The 15,968-nt window shown below is 38.4% G+C and overlaps 1 protein-coding gene across 3 annotated transcripts in view; it reads right to left on the bottom strand.

Moving 5' to 3' along the window:
- esamb (endothelial cell adhesion molecule b) overlaps positions 1 to 14,633 on the bottom strand; it is a 44,592-nt gene extending 29,959 nt beyond the window's left edge. For all 3 annotated transcript variants that reach the window (XM_048161860.1, XM_048161862.1, XM_048161861.1), the window contains exon 1: positions 14,154 to 14,633. In XM_048161860.1, the coding sequence (XP_048017817.1) occupies positions 14,154 to 14,220 (67 nt within the window). In that variant the 5' untranslated portion in view covers positions 14,221 to 14,633. The remainder of the gene's footprint in view (positions 1 to 14,153) is intronic.
- Between the last annotated feature and the right edge of the window lie 1,335 nt (positions 14,634 to 15,968).

The raw sequence follows: 15,968 nt of genomic DNA, 5'->3' as shown, positions 1-15,968 counted from the left end.
GGATATCTGCACATGCACGGGATGGATGCACTTTTTTGGGCTTCAAAATCTCATCCTCTATTTACTGCCATTATAAAGCTTGGAAGAGCCAGGACATTATTTAATATAACTCCGATTGTATTTGTGTGAAAGAATAAAGTCATATACACCTAGGATGGCTTGAGGGTGAGTAAATCATGGGGTAATTTTCATTTTTGGGTGAACTAACCCTTTAATACATAAATAAGGCTGGTCAAGCCAGTTCATAAAGCTGTCAAGTGTCTGGAAAGTATCATTTCAAGGAGCTGTTGTCATTCTGTGGTGTGAAAGATAATTAGCATCCAGTACGATTACAGTAAAAGGGTTATATTATGCAAGTGTGTGAGAGGAAGAACGATGACCGTTCCCTCGACTACTTTTTCCAGGGGCATTTTGTGGATCCTTAGGGGATTGGACTATGCTCCTTAGGCCATGTAGCTAAGCTGCCTCTTCACACTATAATCCCATTACCAGCCCAAGCTGTCTTTACGGGGAAGAAGACAGGCCGATTCTGGCCTTAACGAACAACATTTCTTAATCTGTGACTTTTCAATTCTCTGTACAATTGCATTAGACATTGCTATTAATTCAGAGTGGGTGGAAACCCCTTTTCACATGCTACATGGAGGATTTAAGCAGATCTACTCTTGGTTATCTAGGTTACCAGCCAACATTTTAAAATAAGACATATTATGTGGAACTATTACAATAAAAATGCAATATTTAAATGGATCAGGAAGAGGAAAACACATAAGATGTTAAGTCTGAGGCAAGCTTCCTGTCAACTGAACTGCCATCTGTACTGAAATGAATGGAAATTTGTCACACCAGCTATGATGGATAGATGTCCTCAAGGAAATCATTTAAAAGGGCTATGGATCCTTTGCCCTATTTTTTGGACAGAAAACCTATTTTATATACCTGATGGTCATTTTTTATTTTAATTGAAAAAAAGAATAACACACTTCCTCTCTGACAACCAAATTCCTCACAGGCCTGGTCTGATGAGGCAACATGTTCCCCTAAATAATTGATCACACCATCAGTTCGCTTTAACTTCCACAATGTTTTCTCAGTGCATGAGAGACGTACTAGCTTGAGCTAGTTATTTGCATGAGACATGTTCACCTTAACTAAACAATGACACATTTGAGCTACTGTCAGTAAGGGAAAAGTGGGGTTTTGCTATAATTGAATGCCCTAGTGAGCATTTACTGAAGTCACACATTTTTCAAAACATATTCCTAATGGTCCTTTCCATCATGCTTCTCTATTTGACAGTAACAGTCTGCTGCTCAGAAATAATAGATGCTCACCAAAATACTACTTCTTTTGCCACAAAGATAGTCCATGTTAAGTGTATGAGGGAAGCCTGAGGAGAAATGCATTTCAATCTTAAAATGACACTCACTTAAGGATGGAAATCACAAAGAATTTAGCTATTCTGTTTCAGATTCCTGAACGATTCTTTTTAAAGTTTTCTTTGAGGAATAAATCATACAAAAACTTTTTACACAAAAGAACAGATATAATGTATTCCATAATGATTTTGTATTATATAAAATAAATTGTATTACACAACTCTGGGGCATGCCTGTGAAAAAAAAAAAGTCTACGTTTTACCACTGCAAAAATGGCACACACTTGATGGTATATGGATGTCTCATATTATCTAATTGAATGATAATAAACACCATAATCAATATTAAAGGGGTACTTCACCACTGGCTGTCTATGCAGTAGAAAGGCGAAAAGAAATTGAAATCAGTGCTACATGTAACCTGACTAGAGAAAACAGGCTGCCTAGCCTTTTGCCAAATAGGTAGGAAAACCTCAACACCAATAATGCACTGGGCATGTGCCATCCATGGTCTGCCATGGATATGCTTACCAGAGTCATGGATATGCTTACCGCCTAGTCTTGCGTAACCAGACCTTTAGACTGATGGCAGAAGGTCTGGACTCTACTGCAGTTTTCATTGACCAAAGACCACCCAAGAGGACCTTTGACTGACATGTCACGCAACCAATCACAGTTCGCTTTGTTCCGCGTCATGTTTAGGGGCGTGAAAATGTAAAGTCAATGTCCCTACAATAACAGACCGGCATGCATCTAATCAATTATTTATTCGAGAACATTATGTAAGTTTACTGGAAAAATGGAGCCGCAAACTTCACATACTTTTGAAAATCCAGTGTTAAGTTAACCCTGGTAAGTGCTCATTGTCACAGTTGTAAACACCACGGCATTCTTCTTCCACGAGGGGGGTTTGGCGTCACAGCATTTGATTCCAGGCGGACCATTAAAGAACGCGACACGCACGTCTCCTGGACATCCTGTACAATTCAACCAACCAGATGACGACTTCGTAAATCCTGAAGTGTTTCCAGTTAAGTGTGCCAGATGCATCAGACGTTCAGCCAAGGGTCCGTGGGTGTGACGTCTGAGGCTGAGTCTAAATACCACCTTGCTTTAGTAGGAAATACTTCTTAGCAAACTTTTAATTATAATGATGTCGACTTGTATTGTTCCAGGGGGCAAGAATTCAAAGAGTTAATGTTTAGCGGGAGTGAGTTACTTTCGGTTTCCAGAGGAGGATCTAGCGCGTTGTAGGTAGTGGCTAAAAGCTGCAAAGAAACGTAAATAGGCTACAGAGAGAACGCCACAGCGGAAAATCTGACAAACCTCTGTGTGGTCAACATTTCAAACTATGAACACAGTGTTTTATGCCAAACAGAGAAACTGCCATTCTGTCAGTTCAGCCTAAGAAAGCTGTTGCCATAGTGTTCCATTTTTACCATAAGTAGACAAAGTACGATACAATATTCAGTTATAAACCTACCCTTACAATAACTGTTCTGTTAGTAACCCTGTGTTGATCTGATTGTCCGTGGTAGGGGATACAAAAATGTAGTTTTCACGAAAGCCCTAGAGCTGTTTTGCATCACCTGCCATAATTTTGCTGACAGAAAAACAGGAATTTCTCTGTCCAGGCAACAAGGAGAAGGAGTAAGTTGGCAAAGTTACACCTTAACAGAAATTATGAATGTACAAGAGGAAAAGATCCAGGGTACTTCATGTTTATGTGAAAGCTGTTTATATAGGCAAGATAAATGAAATGCACTCTCTAGAAAAAAATAAATAAATCACTACCCAAGTAGTCTGCTTCTCATTTGTAAAGCACAATAGAGAGCCACTCTTTACCATAACAGAAGCTCTTATCTGCTCAAAACTGCTCTGCTTATGGAACATATTGTAACTATGGAAACTGATGGTGGCTTTTACTGCTCTTTATCAGGCTTTGTTACAAACTTTGACAATCAAATTATTAAGGGCAAATGGTTAATAAACAGCACTGAGCCCAATGTACACAGCACAATTTCCACAGCAGAATGTAGAGCACTCCAAACCTCCACAGACTAGGATGCCGGGCTTATCAGGTCCAAGCAGGTTTCACAGATGCTGCTCTGTGCGTGGAACTGGGACTACATCAATTTAGCAACCAAGCTGGGGAAAATTGAGGCCTGACATAGAAATGAGAAGGTAACACAACTTTGAAGATGACAACAAATTTCCAGCTGGACACATTTGCTATGGTGCCCAAATTAATTTTATTCAGACTGTACTTTTGAGTAGTTTATAACTTTAAAATTTGCTTTATGTCTAACAAAATATTAATACACACATAACACATACATACATACTGTACATACCGAAGGGGTGGATTCTGGAATCCACTGCCGCTTCAATATATATCTTTTAAGTTATTAATCAACATTTATATTTCTGTTAAAATATTTGAATGCCTTCTTCAATGTATGTTAAAGCATCTATTTTCCTCTGTACCTCTCACTGAGAGAAAAGAACATGTTATCAGTATGTTTTGGGAAAGTTTCCTGCTCAGAGCAGATCTCAGATCAACTTCAGCCTTGAAGAAGCTGTGAATCGTGTATGTGCGCTAAGTGTTCTGTGCAGGTCCCTTTGTACTGGACAACTGGCATTCTGCTTGAGACCAGCAGACACCATGTCATGACCCCAAAAGGACATCCGGTACCTAAATCCAGGGTCCCCCTCGTCATCAACGTGACAAAGGGAGATATGCTTCTTACTATCTGTCCACGTGTGGAAAATTTCTAATCTTGTCTATTTTTCTTAGCCAATCAGAATCATTCAACCTGAAGTAATGACGTAGTTAGTTGACTCTGTTAGAGTATAATTGTTGTGGGAATGTGAATATACGCAGAGCGGCCTACGAACTCCTTGTGAGACTTGAAGCTGGCTTCTGCTGATGAAACTGCAAACTATTCTTCATTAAATTTTTCTTCAATTTATTATTTTTTTTGACTCCGGGTCTTTATTCAACATATCTGGTCTCAAGGGTCCTAAACTGTTTATCCCCAACATACCTACATACACAAATGCATCTGTTTGGGATCAGTAAGAAGTTTTAAGGTTTTTGAAAGAAGTCTCTTATGTTCATTAAGGATGAATTTATTTGATTAAAAATACAGCAAAAAAACAGTACTATTGTGAAATATTATCATTTAAAATAAAATTTTTCTATTTTAATATATTTTAAAATGTAATTTATTCCTGTGATTGCAAAGCTGAATTTTCAGCATCATTACTCCAGTCTTCAGTGTCACATGATCCTACAGAAATCATTCTAATATACTGATTTGCTGCTTAAGAAACATTTCTTATTATTATCAATGTTGAAAACTTGTGCTCATTATACTTTTTTCAGCATTATTTGATGAACAGCATTCATGATGTTCAACAGCATTTATTTAAAAAAAGAAAGTATTAATTTCTTTTGAATTATCCCAAGCTTTACTCACCCTCAAGCCATCCTAAGTGTATATGCCTTTCTTCTTTCTGATGAACACAATTGGAGTTATATTAATAAATATCCTGACACGTCCAAGCTTTATAATGGCAGTGAATGGTGGCAACGAGTTTGAAGCTCAAGAAAGTGCATCTATCCATCATAAACATACTCCGGGGGGTTAATAAAGGCCTTCTGAAGTAAAACGATGCATTTGTGTAAGCAAAATATCCATATTTAACAAGTTATAAAGTAAAATATCTATCTTCCGCCAGACTGCATTCCATATTCAACATACGAAAAAAAACGTAACTGACGCAAGCGTTTTGAACCGCAAGAGGCATTACACTTTCTTCGTAAGTTGAATACGGAAGGTGGTCTGGTGGAAGCTAGATATTTTACTTTATAACTTGTTTAATATGGATATTTTTACACAAACTTACACAAACACATCGCTTCTCTTCAGAAGGAAGATATTTAGAAGAATGTTTGTAACCAAGCAGATCTCGCCACCCATTGACTACCATAGTATTTTTTTTCCTACTATGGTAGTCAATGGGGGGCGAGATTTGCTTGGTTACAAACATTCTTCCAAATATCTTCTTTTGTGTTCAGCAGAACAAAGAAATTTATACAGATTTGGAACAACTTGAGGGGGAGTAAATGATGACAGAATTTTCATTTTTGGGTGAACTATCCCTTTAACCCACCGGAGCCGTGTGGAGTAGGTTTATGGATGCACTTTCTTGAGCTTCAAACTCATTACCCCCATTCACTGCCATTATAAAGCTTGGATATTTTTTTATATAACTCCGATTGTGTTCATCAGAAAGAAGAAAGTCATATACACCTAGGATGGCTTGAGGGTGAGTAAATCTTGAGGTAAGTGAACTAATCCTTTAACTGCTATTTAGGGGATCCAAAATTAAGTCATTGCTGTGATTCATGCTGCAGGTGCTGACTGCTGCCCCACACAGATGACTGCGAGCTCAGCCCCATCATGGCTGATTATTTTCTCTAATTACTTTTGCAGGTGATGGGTGCACAGCATGGCCAACCTCTCCCACCTCAGATATTATCTCACATGGCCATTCCTCATCCTTGGGCACATCAGAGTAATTGCTACTACTGCCAGAGAGATGCCGTAATAAAAAGCCCTCATAGATAAGAGTTAAACACATGCGGCCCCCCTCGCAAGTTGTCACGTAGAGTCACTGCGATGAAGGACGGGCGGATGGATGTGGATCAGCTGCACAGATGTAGCGGGAGGGCAGGGGGAGGTTTAATAAGAGCTCAGGAGAGATGGGGGAAAGATGTTATGCTCCACCATGATAAGAGAGAAGAGAACGGACGTCTCTGTGGCAGTCCATGGCAGATCAGGGAGAGTGAGAGCAGGGGGGGAAAAGCAGATGAAAGCTTAAAACAATCAGCGGCGTTAATCTGCAAGGTGTAACAGCTGCTCCTGGTGTATTCTGAGGTGGCTGGCCCGGATCGGATCCTTTAGGCCCTTATTAGCCTCGCTCGACCAGGTCTAGCATGCCTAAATCCAGGTCACACCTCCTAAAAAAAACAAGATTCCTGCCGTTCCCCTCGGACTATCCAGGGTAATGAGGATTACGTGCCTCTAGGACCAATCTTGCCTCTAAACCATCTTTTTAGGATTATAACGAACAGCATTGACTAAAATCAATATATTTTACTATGTTTACTTACAATTTCACTACATTAGTCCTACAAAGCACAGGCTACAAAATAACATGTAGTATCATGTTATATTATAGCGCTTAGATCAAGGGACTCTTTTCATTTTTCCGGAGTTGGGTAAACTCAAAGACTACAGATATAGAAAGATGGTTTACTCCTATTACTTATGAATAGGAGAAACTGCAACGCGCAATATGGGGGAATACGTCCCACCTTCTAAAGTAAAAGAGGCAATCGCTGATTGGTAAATTCATTGCGTCACTGCAGCTACCGTCAGAAGCTTCGGTTCCCATAGAAACCTGAGATTCATGCTTAGGACTGCACATGCGCATTGGCTCATCTAGCCTGAAAAAAGCTTTTTTAACGGCATTTGAGCATAAGAAAAAATTATGGGATGGTTCATGTCAGATTTTGTCGCTCATTTGAAATACGTTAATTGTGAGTTTGGCAAGCAGTTTTTGAGATTCCAGGATTCCCCCATTCAAATAGATAGGACTTGGTCTTGTATACCCCGAAATAGCTGCTCGGAGGTGTTGCAAATATGGCCGCCAAGTCAACAGACTTTCATTGAAAGGGATTTTGGTAAACTTCAATAGTGGTGAATAATAAATAAATACTGAAATAAATACTTTGATTGTTGCGATCCTATCATATTTATGATAGCAACCTGATTGTAACAAAGCACTGTTCGCCAGAGGAGAACCGGCCCCCCGACTAAGCCTGGTTTCTCCCAAGGTTTTTTTTCCCTCCATTTTAACACCTATTTGCTACTTGTTTGCCACCTGATGTCACCTGATGGAGTTTGGGTTCCTTGCCGCTGTCGCCTTTGGCTTGCTTAGTTGGGGACACTTGATATTTGATATTCAATAGTATTCTTGACATTTATTCAACAGTGATTCTGATCTGCCTGCATTGACACTATTATTTAAGAGCTGCTGTGCAGCCAAATTATGTACCAGTTATCAATGTAATGCTGCTTTGACACAATCTGCATTGTAAAAAGCGCTATATAAATAAAGGTGACTTGACTGACTTGACTTGAATGGAAATTAAGTATAGTATAATAGAGTATAGTGTTATAAATTAAGAATATATATATAAAAACATTGCTGGATTTACAATGTTAGTAACTGTGGAAACATATCATCACAGTCTGTGAAAAGGGTCCATATAGCCCTTGACAGCTGATTTAACAGCCAGGAATCCGTCCATCCTAATGAAAGGATAAGCTTATCTGTGTCTAATCCAACTGAAATAGCTATTTCTCCTCAATAATCCCCATAAAATATACTATGAGCATACAATGATGCTATAGAAGTGACTATGGCATATATTGTGAAGCACTGGAGTGTATGGTCAGCTAGTTTGCAGTTTCCAGGTGTCTCTGAAGCCCACACAGGCGCACAGCAGTGTGCCCAGAGGAGCCATGGCCTCATTTAGATGGCTGAGATCCTCATTACTGTATCCACTTTCCCAACTTACACCTGCTGTAAAACAGCGCGACCCTCGCCTACACTTCGGAAAGCGACACAACGGCACCTTTGAACACGCAGCAGGCTCTCGAGGGAAAATGCAACTATGATGCCATGTTGATCCGCTGTTGAAACTGTATGCAAGTTTATAAACAGATTGCAATTATAATTATTTGAAAATCATGTTGAGAAAACTGTATGACAGAGGCGTCAGTCCTTTTGCTGCACTACTTCCCGCAGGTGGCAGAGAGAGGGGGAGAGCAACAGGGCTGCAGGTGTGATATGGCAGCACTTACATGAGATGCTGTGTCTCTTCTAAAGCATTAATGAGAGCTGAATCTGTCTCTTGTCTCAGATCTGTCTGGATATTTCTTGACAGTTGAATGTGAGCATAATGGTTGTCAGCCATATAGTTTCCTGGTAAATCCTGGAGTTAATAAGGACTGCAAATATAGAGTAAAAGACACTGTAGCGTAAGTAACATTTGAAGCAAAAACAGCAGGCCATATAGCGAATTCAAAATATATGTGAATAGGACTGGGTGACATAACAGCAGAAATATGCCATCCAATAGAGTTTTTGCAATATAGTTTATCATATGTATATATGCACAGCAAGTGGGAAGGACCTTATCACATGTAAAGCAATGGATAAACACGGAGTAATGCAAAAAAACATGTTGAGATGTCTTCTGCAATGAAATGTTATTAGGCACCACGCAAAGTAGAGCAATTTATATCAATCACAATTTAAAGTCAGAATTATTTTTTATAATATTAGAGTCATAAATTGAGAAATCAAATTCTCCTTGATCTTTTAACATGCAAGATGTCATTGTACTATAAAAACATTCTATAAGTTACAGAACTCAAACCTTGTCAGTCCAAAAACAGCTTTTATTGAAACCAAGCTCCAAAAACGACTTATCACATTTTGTCACATTATGATGTAAATAGTGCAACGAAAGACCGCCTCTGCAGAATCAGATTAATGCCTACATCTACATAATCAAATCTTTGGCCACGCCCACTGCTGCATTAGTGAGAAGGAGAAAATAGAGATACAGGATCACTGGACTAAAAGTAACATTTCCTTCCAAAGGATCCTAAAAGTGGTTATTCATTTTCAATTATGTGAATGTCGCAGTAGAGCATTACTTGTTTCTTCGGTACATTTCACTGTGGATTCTTTGGTAAATCAGTTGCAATTTCGGTGCAGGATTTTACTGTAAGATATGGACCCGAAATTAATGCCACAACATGTAGCCTAAGTAACCGTGTTAATTCTAAAGCATAATCTGAGATCAGTGATTTCTGATATGTAATGATGTATGTTCTTTGTCTCAAAATTGTTTATTGCTGTCAGAAAATCAAGCCAGTGACTAAACGGTCAACTTCACATTGTTTCTCTTAGTAGCATGAAAATAATGTTATTTAAATTGCGATTAAATTATATATACATTAGAAAGCGATCAAAGAACCCTCTCTTTATATTCACTGGATCTGTCAATTACACAGAGCAAGTTTATCAGTGGCTGAGTTCTGGACTCTTGCCAAAACTCCTGTTACAATCAATGATGCTGTCTACACTGCACAATATATCTCTTATTTACATCGTGTTTGTACTGTTAGTTATGATGAAAGCATTTGTGAGTGTAGAAATTGAGTTCATGCACTCAGCAGACATGTCTGTAATCAGCTACAATGCTGCAACCTTTCATGCAATGGTATTAGATCTAAATATAATGCTATAATCGACACTTTTCACCCTTAGTTAAAGGTGCCATCGAACGTTTTTTCACAAGATGTAATATAAGTCTAAGGTGTCCCCTGAATGTGTCTGTGAAGTTGTAGCTCAAAATACCCATTAGATTTTTTTAAATAAATTTTTTTAACTGCCTATTTTGAGGCATAATTAGAAATGCGCCGATTCATGCTGTGGCCCCTTTAAATTGCACATTCAGACATTAATACTGGCTGCCCTTGTGTAATGCCTCGATCATGGGCTGGCATATGCAAATATTGGGGGCGTACACCCCGACTGTTACGTAACAGTCGTTGTTATGTTGAGATTCGTCTGTTCTTCGGAGGTCTTTTAAACAAATGAGATTTACATAAGAAGGAGGAAACAATGGAGTTTGAGACTCACTGTATGTCATTTCCATGTACTGAAATCTTGTTATTCAACTATGCCGAGGTAAATTAAATTTTCAATTCGATGGCACCTTTAATCTTGACAGCTGTAATAGTAAGAACATAGAAAAGATTTCAAGAGAGTTCCACATGTAATACTTACTTCATATACAATGATGTTAGCCAATCACAGCAGTAGGCATTTACACGGAAGTAGGGATGTGACAGTGAGGAAATTTTCCCACCGGTTAATCAACGTGTGTCAACACTGGTAATACTGGTATCACCGGGGTGGAGCAGGGCGGATCTTTTATCCCCTCTTTTTCCACCTTGCTTTTAAATTGCTTACGGTGTGTGTCCACGGGCGCAGAGCAGAGCGAAAGTTGAGCTTCCATAGGAATGAACTGAAAACATTTGCTTTGCTCCACCCCAGTGGACACACACCATTATGAATGCCCGTGCTGCCGTGTGCATTTTAATTTCGCTTTAGAATTATCGCCAATTTGGGTGTGGCAATTGCTTGAATGGTGGGTTCATTATTATTCTTGAAATCTGACTCTTGCTGCTGATCTGTGCTGCGCGTCTTGTTCGGCTCATTCAGTTTTTAATTGAAGTGTCTGTTCTCTAACTGAACTAAATGATTTTTATTACTATAAAAAAATCAAAACGACGGTGGGGGCGGTGCCGCAGCTGAACATTGGTAATGCGGCTGAACACAGGTAACACCATTAACACCGACTATCGCAGCAAGCCTACACTGAAGTCTCACAGCAGACGCCCCTTCCAACAGAGCTTTCAAATCAGAGGGCTAAAATCAGAGTAGAAAATGGTCTTTTATTTCTAAATTATGACAATTTTGATGTAAAAAAAAAGAAACATATACATTATAAGTGCACCTCAGGAAACATTATAAAAGAATTTTAAAAATGACCCCTTTAAATCTTTAAGCTCAAATGTTACATAAATTGAAGCTGATCTTACAGTGTCAGACTTTAATTTATTTGTTATAAATAATCTAATGTTTTAGTTTGCTTTCCTCCAACCTCCAAGTTAAAAACAAGAGAAAATAATCAAATGATTATGTTTCATTTGTAAAGTATTTAATTCACTAGATCCAAAAATAAGCATTGCCACAAGGTTACTTAAATTTGACCTTTTTTCAACCAAATTATACAGTGATATATATATTGTTCTTGTTATACTTGTTTACCATCACATAAGATCTTCACCCAAGCGCCCACTCCTATCTTATAATGATTTGTATCAGTACAAATCAAAAGATTGATTCCAACAATAGATTGGTGGCAGGGTTAGTGAATTGAAACATGGATTTTTTTTGCCATTATTGAATGTTCTTTGCTGTGCAGGGGGCAAACATAATTGCCTCTGGTAGGTGAGCATTACTGTTTCTAATGATCTCTGTTGTGAAGGCCCAGTGATCCGCACTCAATTACAGCTATTGATTATCCACCTCCGGCTTTTCAGAGGATGAAACAGTTTGTTTAAACATCCTGCAATTTGCTACAGGTGGTTTCATGCTTAGAGAATCCAAATATTTTAACCTATTTTTGATAGCTAAGGATGACAATTCTGGAGAGTATTAAAGGGTTAGCTCACCCAAAAATGAAAATTATGTCATTAATGACTCACCCTCATGTCGTTCCAAACTCGTAAGACCTTTGTTCATCTTCGGAACACAGTTTAAGATATTTTAGATTTAGTCCGAGAGCTTTCTGTCCCTCCATTGAAATTGTATGTACGGTAGACTGTCCATGTCCAGAAAGGTAATAAAAACATCATCAAAGTAGTCCATGTGACATCAGTGGGTTAGTTAGAATTTGTTGAAGCATCGAAAATACATTTTGGTCCAAAAATAACAAAAACTACGACTTTATTCAGCATTGTATTCTCTTCCGGGTCTGTTGTCAATCCGCGTTCACGACTCCACAGTGACGCTGCTGACGTGTTATCTGGTGCGCCCGAGCTTCGTTTACAGTCTGTGGGAGACACACGCTGTAAACAAAACAACCTTCGCAAACATGTCTAAGGATTTCGACACAGAGGAAGACTTGCATTTTTTTGCTCAGCCATATTTATTTGAACCCGAATACACGGACAAAGAACTAAGAGCGATGGAAGAAGCTCATACACAGCAGCAACCGCTGTCACAAGCAGCGTCACTGCGGAGTCGTGAACGCGGATTGACAACAGACCCGGAAGAGAATACAATGCTGAATAAAGTCATAGTTTTTGTTATTTTTGGACCAAAATGTATTTTCGATGCTTCAACAAACTCTAACTGACCCTCTGATGTCACATGGACTACTTTGATGATGTTTTTATTACCTTTCTGGACATGGACAGTATACCGTACATACACTTTCAATGGAGGGACAGAAAGCTCTCGGACTAAATCTAAAATATCTTAAACTGTGTTCCGAAGATGAACGGAGGTCTTACGGGTTTGGAACGACATTATTAATGACATAATTTTCATTTTTGGGTGAACTAACCCTTTAAATCTTAGACTTGTTTCAAATTATCTTTTCTAAATATTAACACAATTGACCTACATTCTAGGAAAGGATATAAGCTATTTGCACAAAGGTTGTATAATCACAAGTTGATGTTACCCATGGAACTAGAGAGCCACACTGACTTGATCAAGGGACTTAAGCCATCTCCTGTGGGGCTTTTCCTTTAAATCGATGTGGAGTGTATTTAAGCTGGTGTGGATTAAAAAAGGCTGGATAAATGGCATATAAATCCTGGGCATTTTCATAAAATTTTAAGATGACAGCAGGCACTAATAAGCCAAACTGAAGTTTTATTGTTATTAATAAATAAGGGGTTATGCAACCTTCTGACCACGTTAAAACCTTGAGGTTTGTCAAAAAACAAAATCATTTCTTAATCAGGCATAATATTCTACATGCTTCCACAAGGAAGTGCATGTGCAGTCAGTGCTGTACTTTTGCAAGCATATATGGTTGCAATATTCTTTTTCGGGGTCATCAAGACAGGTCACACAAAACAACTAAAGATTTGCAGGCTGCAGCAATGTCATATGGCAGTTTCCCCATTATATGGCACATTCTCCGTATAATGCGATAATGGTGCCTCCCTGGAGGTACAGAAAACACCACCACATCAGCAACTTGCCATGTTGGAAACACAGACCAAAACCCTGACAAAGCAACCAATACCATTTTAATAAGGCTCCCTACATTTCAAAACATCCAAAAGGTTATGAGGGCATCTGAATGCAATTTTGATACATTCAACCTTGTCAATGAAACTAGAATTGTGAGTTTGAAAAAGAAAAACTGCAGCACAATGACACAGTTTAATCTCGTCAGCCAGTACTGAGAGTGAATTCGTACCTTGTTCTTGCGTGTAAAAACACCAGGGTAATTCAACAGATTACAAGCTCCTCTGACTTGTGGCTTGGTGGAGATTAGTCAGGACAGTGGTCATATCACAGGGCCATAAATCACTGTCACTACTTTCAGGTGTTGGCTACAAATGGTTCTATCATGTCAATCTTCATTTTACCATCTTATTTAAGTACTGTATAAGGCAATTTCAGGATTTAAGTCATTAAGGGTTAATGTGATGACTTCCCATAAGCAATGAATAGCATGGCTTTATACATCTGGGTATAATATAAATGTTGGTAAGAAGTAATTATCCATTTAAAAAATCTAAAATAATATTTCATAAGTACAAAAATATTATAGCCTAACGAGTCTTTCTATCAACTTATTTGAAAATTTGCTTGAATGTTAACACATTATAAAATAGTACAATATTAAACAGTTATCTTATTAAAAAATAAACAAAACAGAGAAATAAATATGATTTGAGAGTTCAGTAATGACAGTCCCTTTTAACTTTCTCAGTTAGACCAGCAGCATCAACGGACGTAAGCGTTGCCCATTTAGTAGCTATTTATATTGTATATAGTAAACTGATATTTCTCTTCTCATTTCTCTTACCTGGAAACACCCACAGTAAGGTGAGAAGCAGAAATGTTGGAGGTCTCCAGTCCATCAGCCTCTCCATCGCCCCTCATGAAGCGCCCGCTCGCGCGACACCTCATATAGCATCTAGTGACAGTCACTCTCGTGCTCTTCTTATTCTGACCCGAGCTGTCTTCTGCCTTCCCTCGGTCGTTAAAATGTATAATTTGTTTGAGTATATCAATTCATTCAACCCCGACAGAAGAACCCGAGTCTAGCTTGTAAATTTCCTCCTCTTCTCTCATCCGCGCAGCGGACGGTAGGCTACTTGGAGAAGAGCTCTTTGTAAAGCTTCGGTGCTTCCTTCTTTAAAATAAACTCTCTGTGGATAGTTAGTCAAGTATTGTCATTCATAACTGAAGTTTTTAGTAGTTCTTGGGCGGTACGAAGCGCGTCTGTGAACTGAGCGCGATTCCACTACCAAGTCTAGATCAGATGTATGTGTGAAGCCACGCCCCTTTCAGTCTACAGGTGTTACGAGCTCCTTGATCATTCCCTCTCTGTGTTATCCTGAATAGCCTATTAATCCAAAAATATTTTACAATACATATAAAATTAATATTATAATATATATTATATTATGACTTAATATTGTACTGCAAAAAAAAAAAAAAAGCATTCTTTGGTTCTGACCGAAATCTGAACGAATGCACGCACACACACGGAGACTTTCCATAGACATTATGCTTTTTATACTGTACAAACCGTATATTCTATCCCCTAACCCTAACGTTACCCTAGCCCTAAACACGACCATCACAAAACCTCCTGCATTAAAAACCAAACAAACAAAAAAAAAACATAATTTAGATTGAATTTATAAGATTTTTTCCTCAAAAGATGTCAAAAATGACAGGCATTACCATCTTTGTGGGGACATTTGGTCCTCACAATGTCGGGTTTACCAGGACCACACAAACGCACACACACAAAACTACTAATTTATAAGCTAACAACAAAACATGCAACAAAACCAAAGTGCAAGCACGTTAATAACTCATTCTGCAAAGCATCCTAGGACAGTTGTGAATGGGTCTAAACCACGAAACAATTTCTTTCCTACTGTAGGTTCATTGAACTAGAAAAAAAACACTGCATTAATCCTCACCTGATCTGCTTGTTGGTTGCAATTGAAAAATCTGAGCATACAGCATCATAATAAAAAAAGCTGCATTGGGATTTTTCTATGGTTATTCAACCTATAACAATAACTTTCAGTGTACATTTCCTTCAGACTGAACTGGTGCAACCAATTACTGTATGCATTGTGACATGAGTTGATCTGTGATATTAAGCTAATCAGTAGGCTACAGGATAAGGCATATACAGACCCCGAGCAAAGCTCATTCTCACCTTCTCCGATTGTCCGGTTGCCATAGAAACACATCAGAAGTTCATGCATTAGGGCTGCTCAATTATTGGGGACTGGTGAACTCAGGTCTTCGATGGTCTTGTCTGAGCTTTACGTCTAACTTGAACTACAGGTATACAACATGTCTGGAACAAAGACTGTGATTAATTTAATATGGTCAACTAAGTCTTGGTGGTAGGTCAAACCTGTGGTGTATGCTTCAGTAATTCGGTTTGAAATTACAGCCTGCTGTACAAATGAGCTGGATTTCCTGACAGCAATTTTCAAGTGACATATATATTTTGAAATTATGAAATAAATTCATAAAACATTAACTAGTTCAAGTAACTAAATCTAATCAAGTAGGCCTAACTAAATTGACGCATTACTTTAAAAGTTACAACAAAATACCTGAGTTACTTTTTCAAAAAAGTAATGCA

This window comes from Megalobrama amblycephala, linkage group LG16, assembly GCF_018812025.1.
Source record: "Megalobrama amblycephala isolate DHTTF-2021 linkage group LG16, ASM1881202v1, whole genome shotgun sequence".
Lineage (NCBI taxonomy): Eukaryota > Metazoa > Chordata > Actinopteri > Cypriniformes > Xenocyprididae > Megalobrama > Megalobrama amblycephala.
The sequence above is the reverse complement of the archived record's forward strand: the minus strand, read 5'-3'. Positions and strand labels throughout refer to the sequence as shown.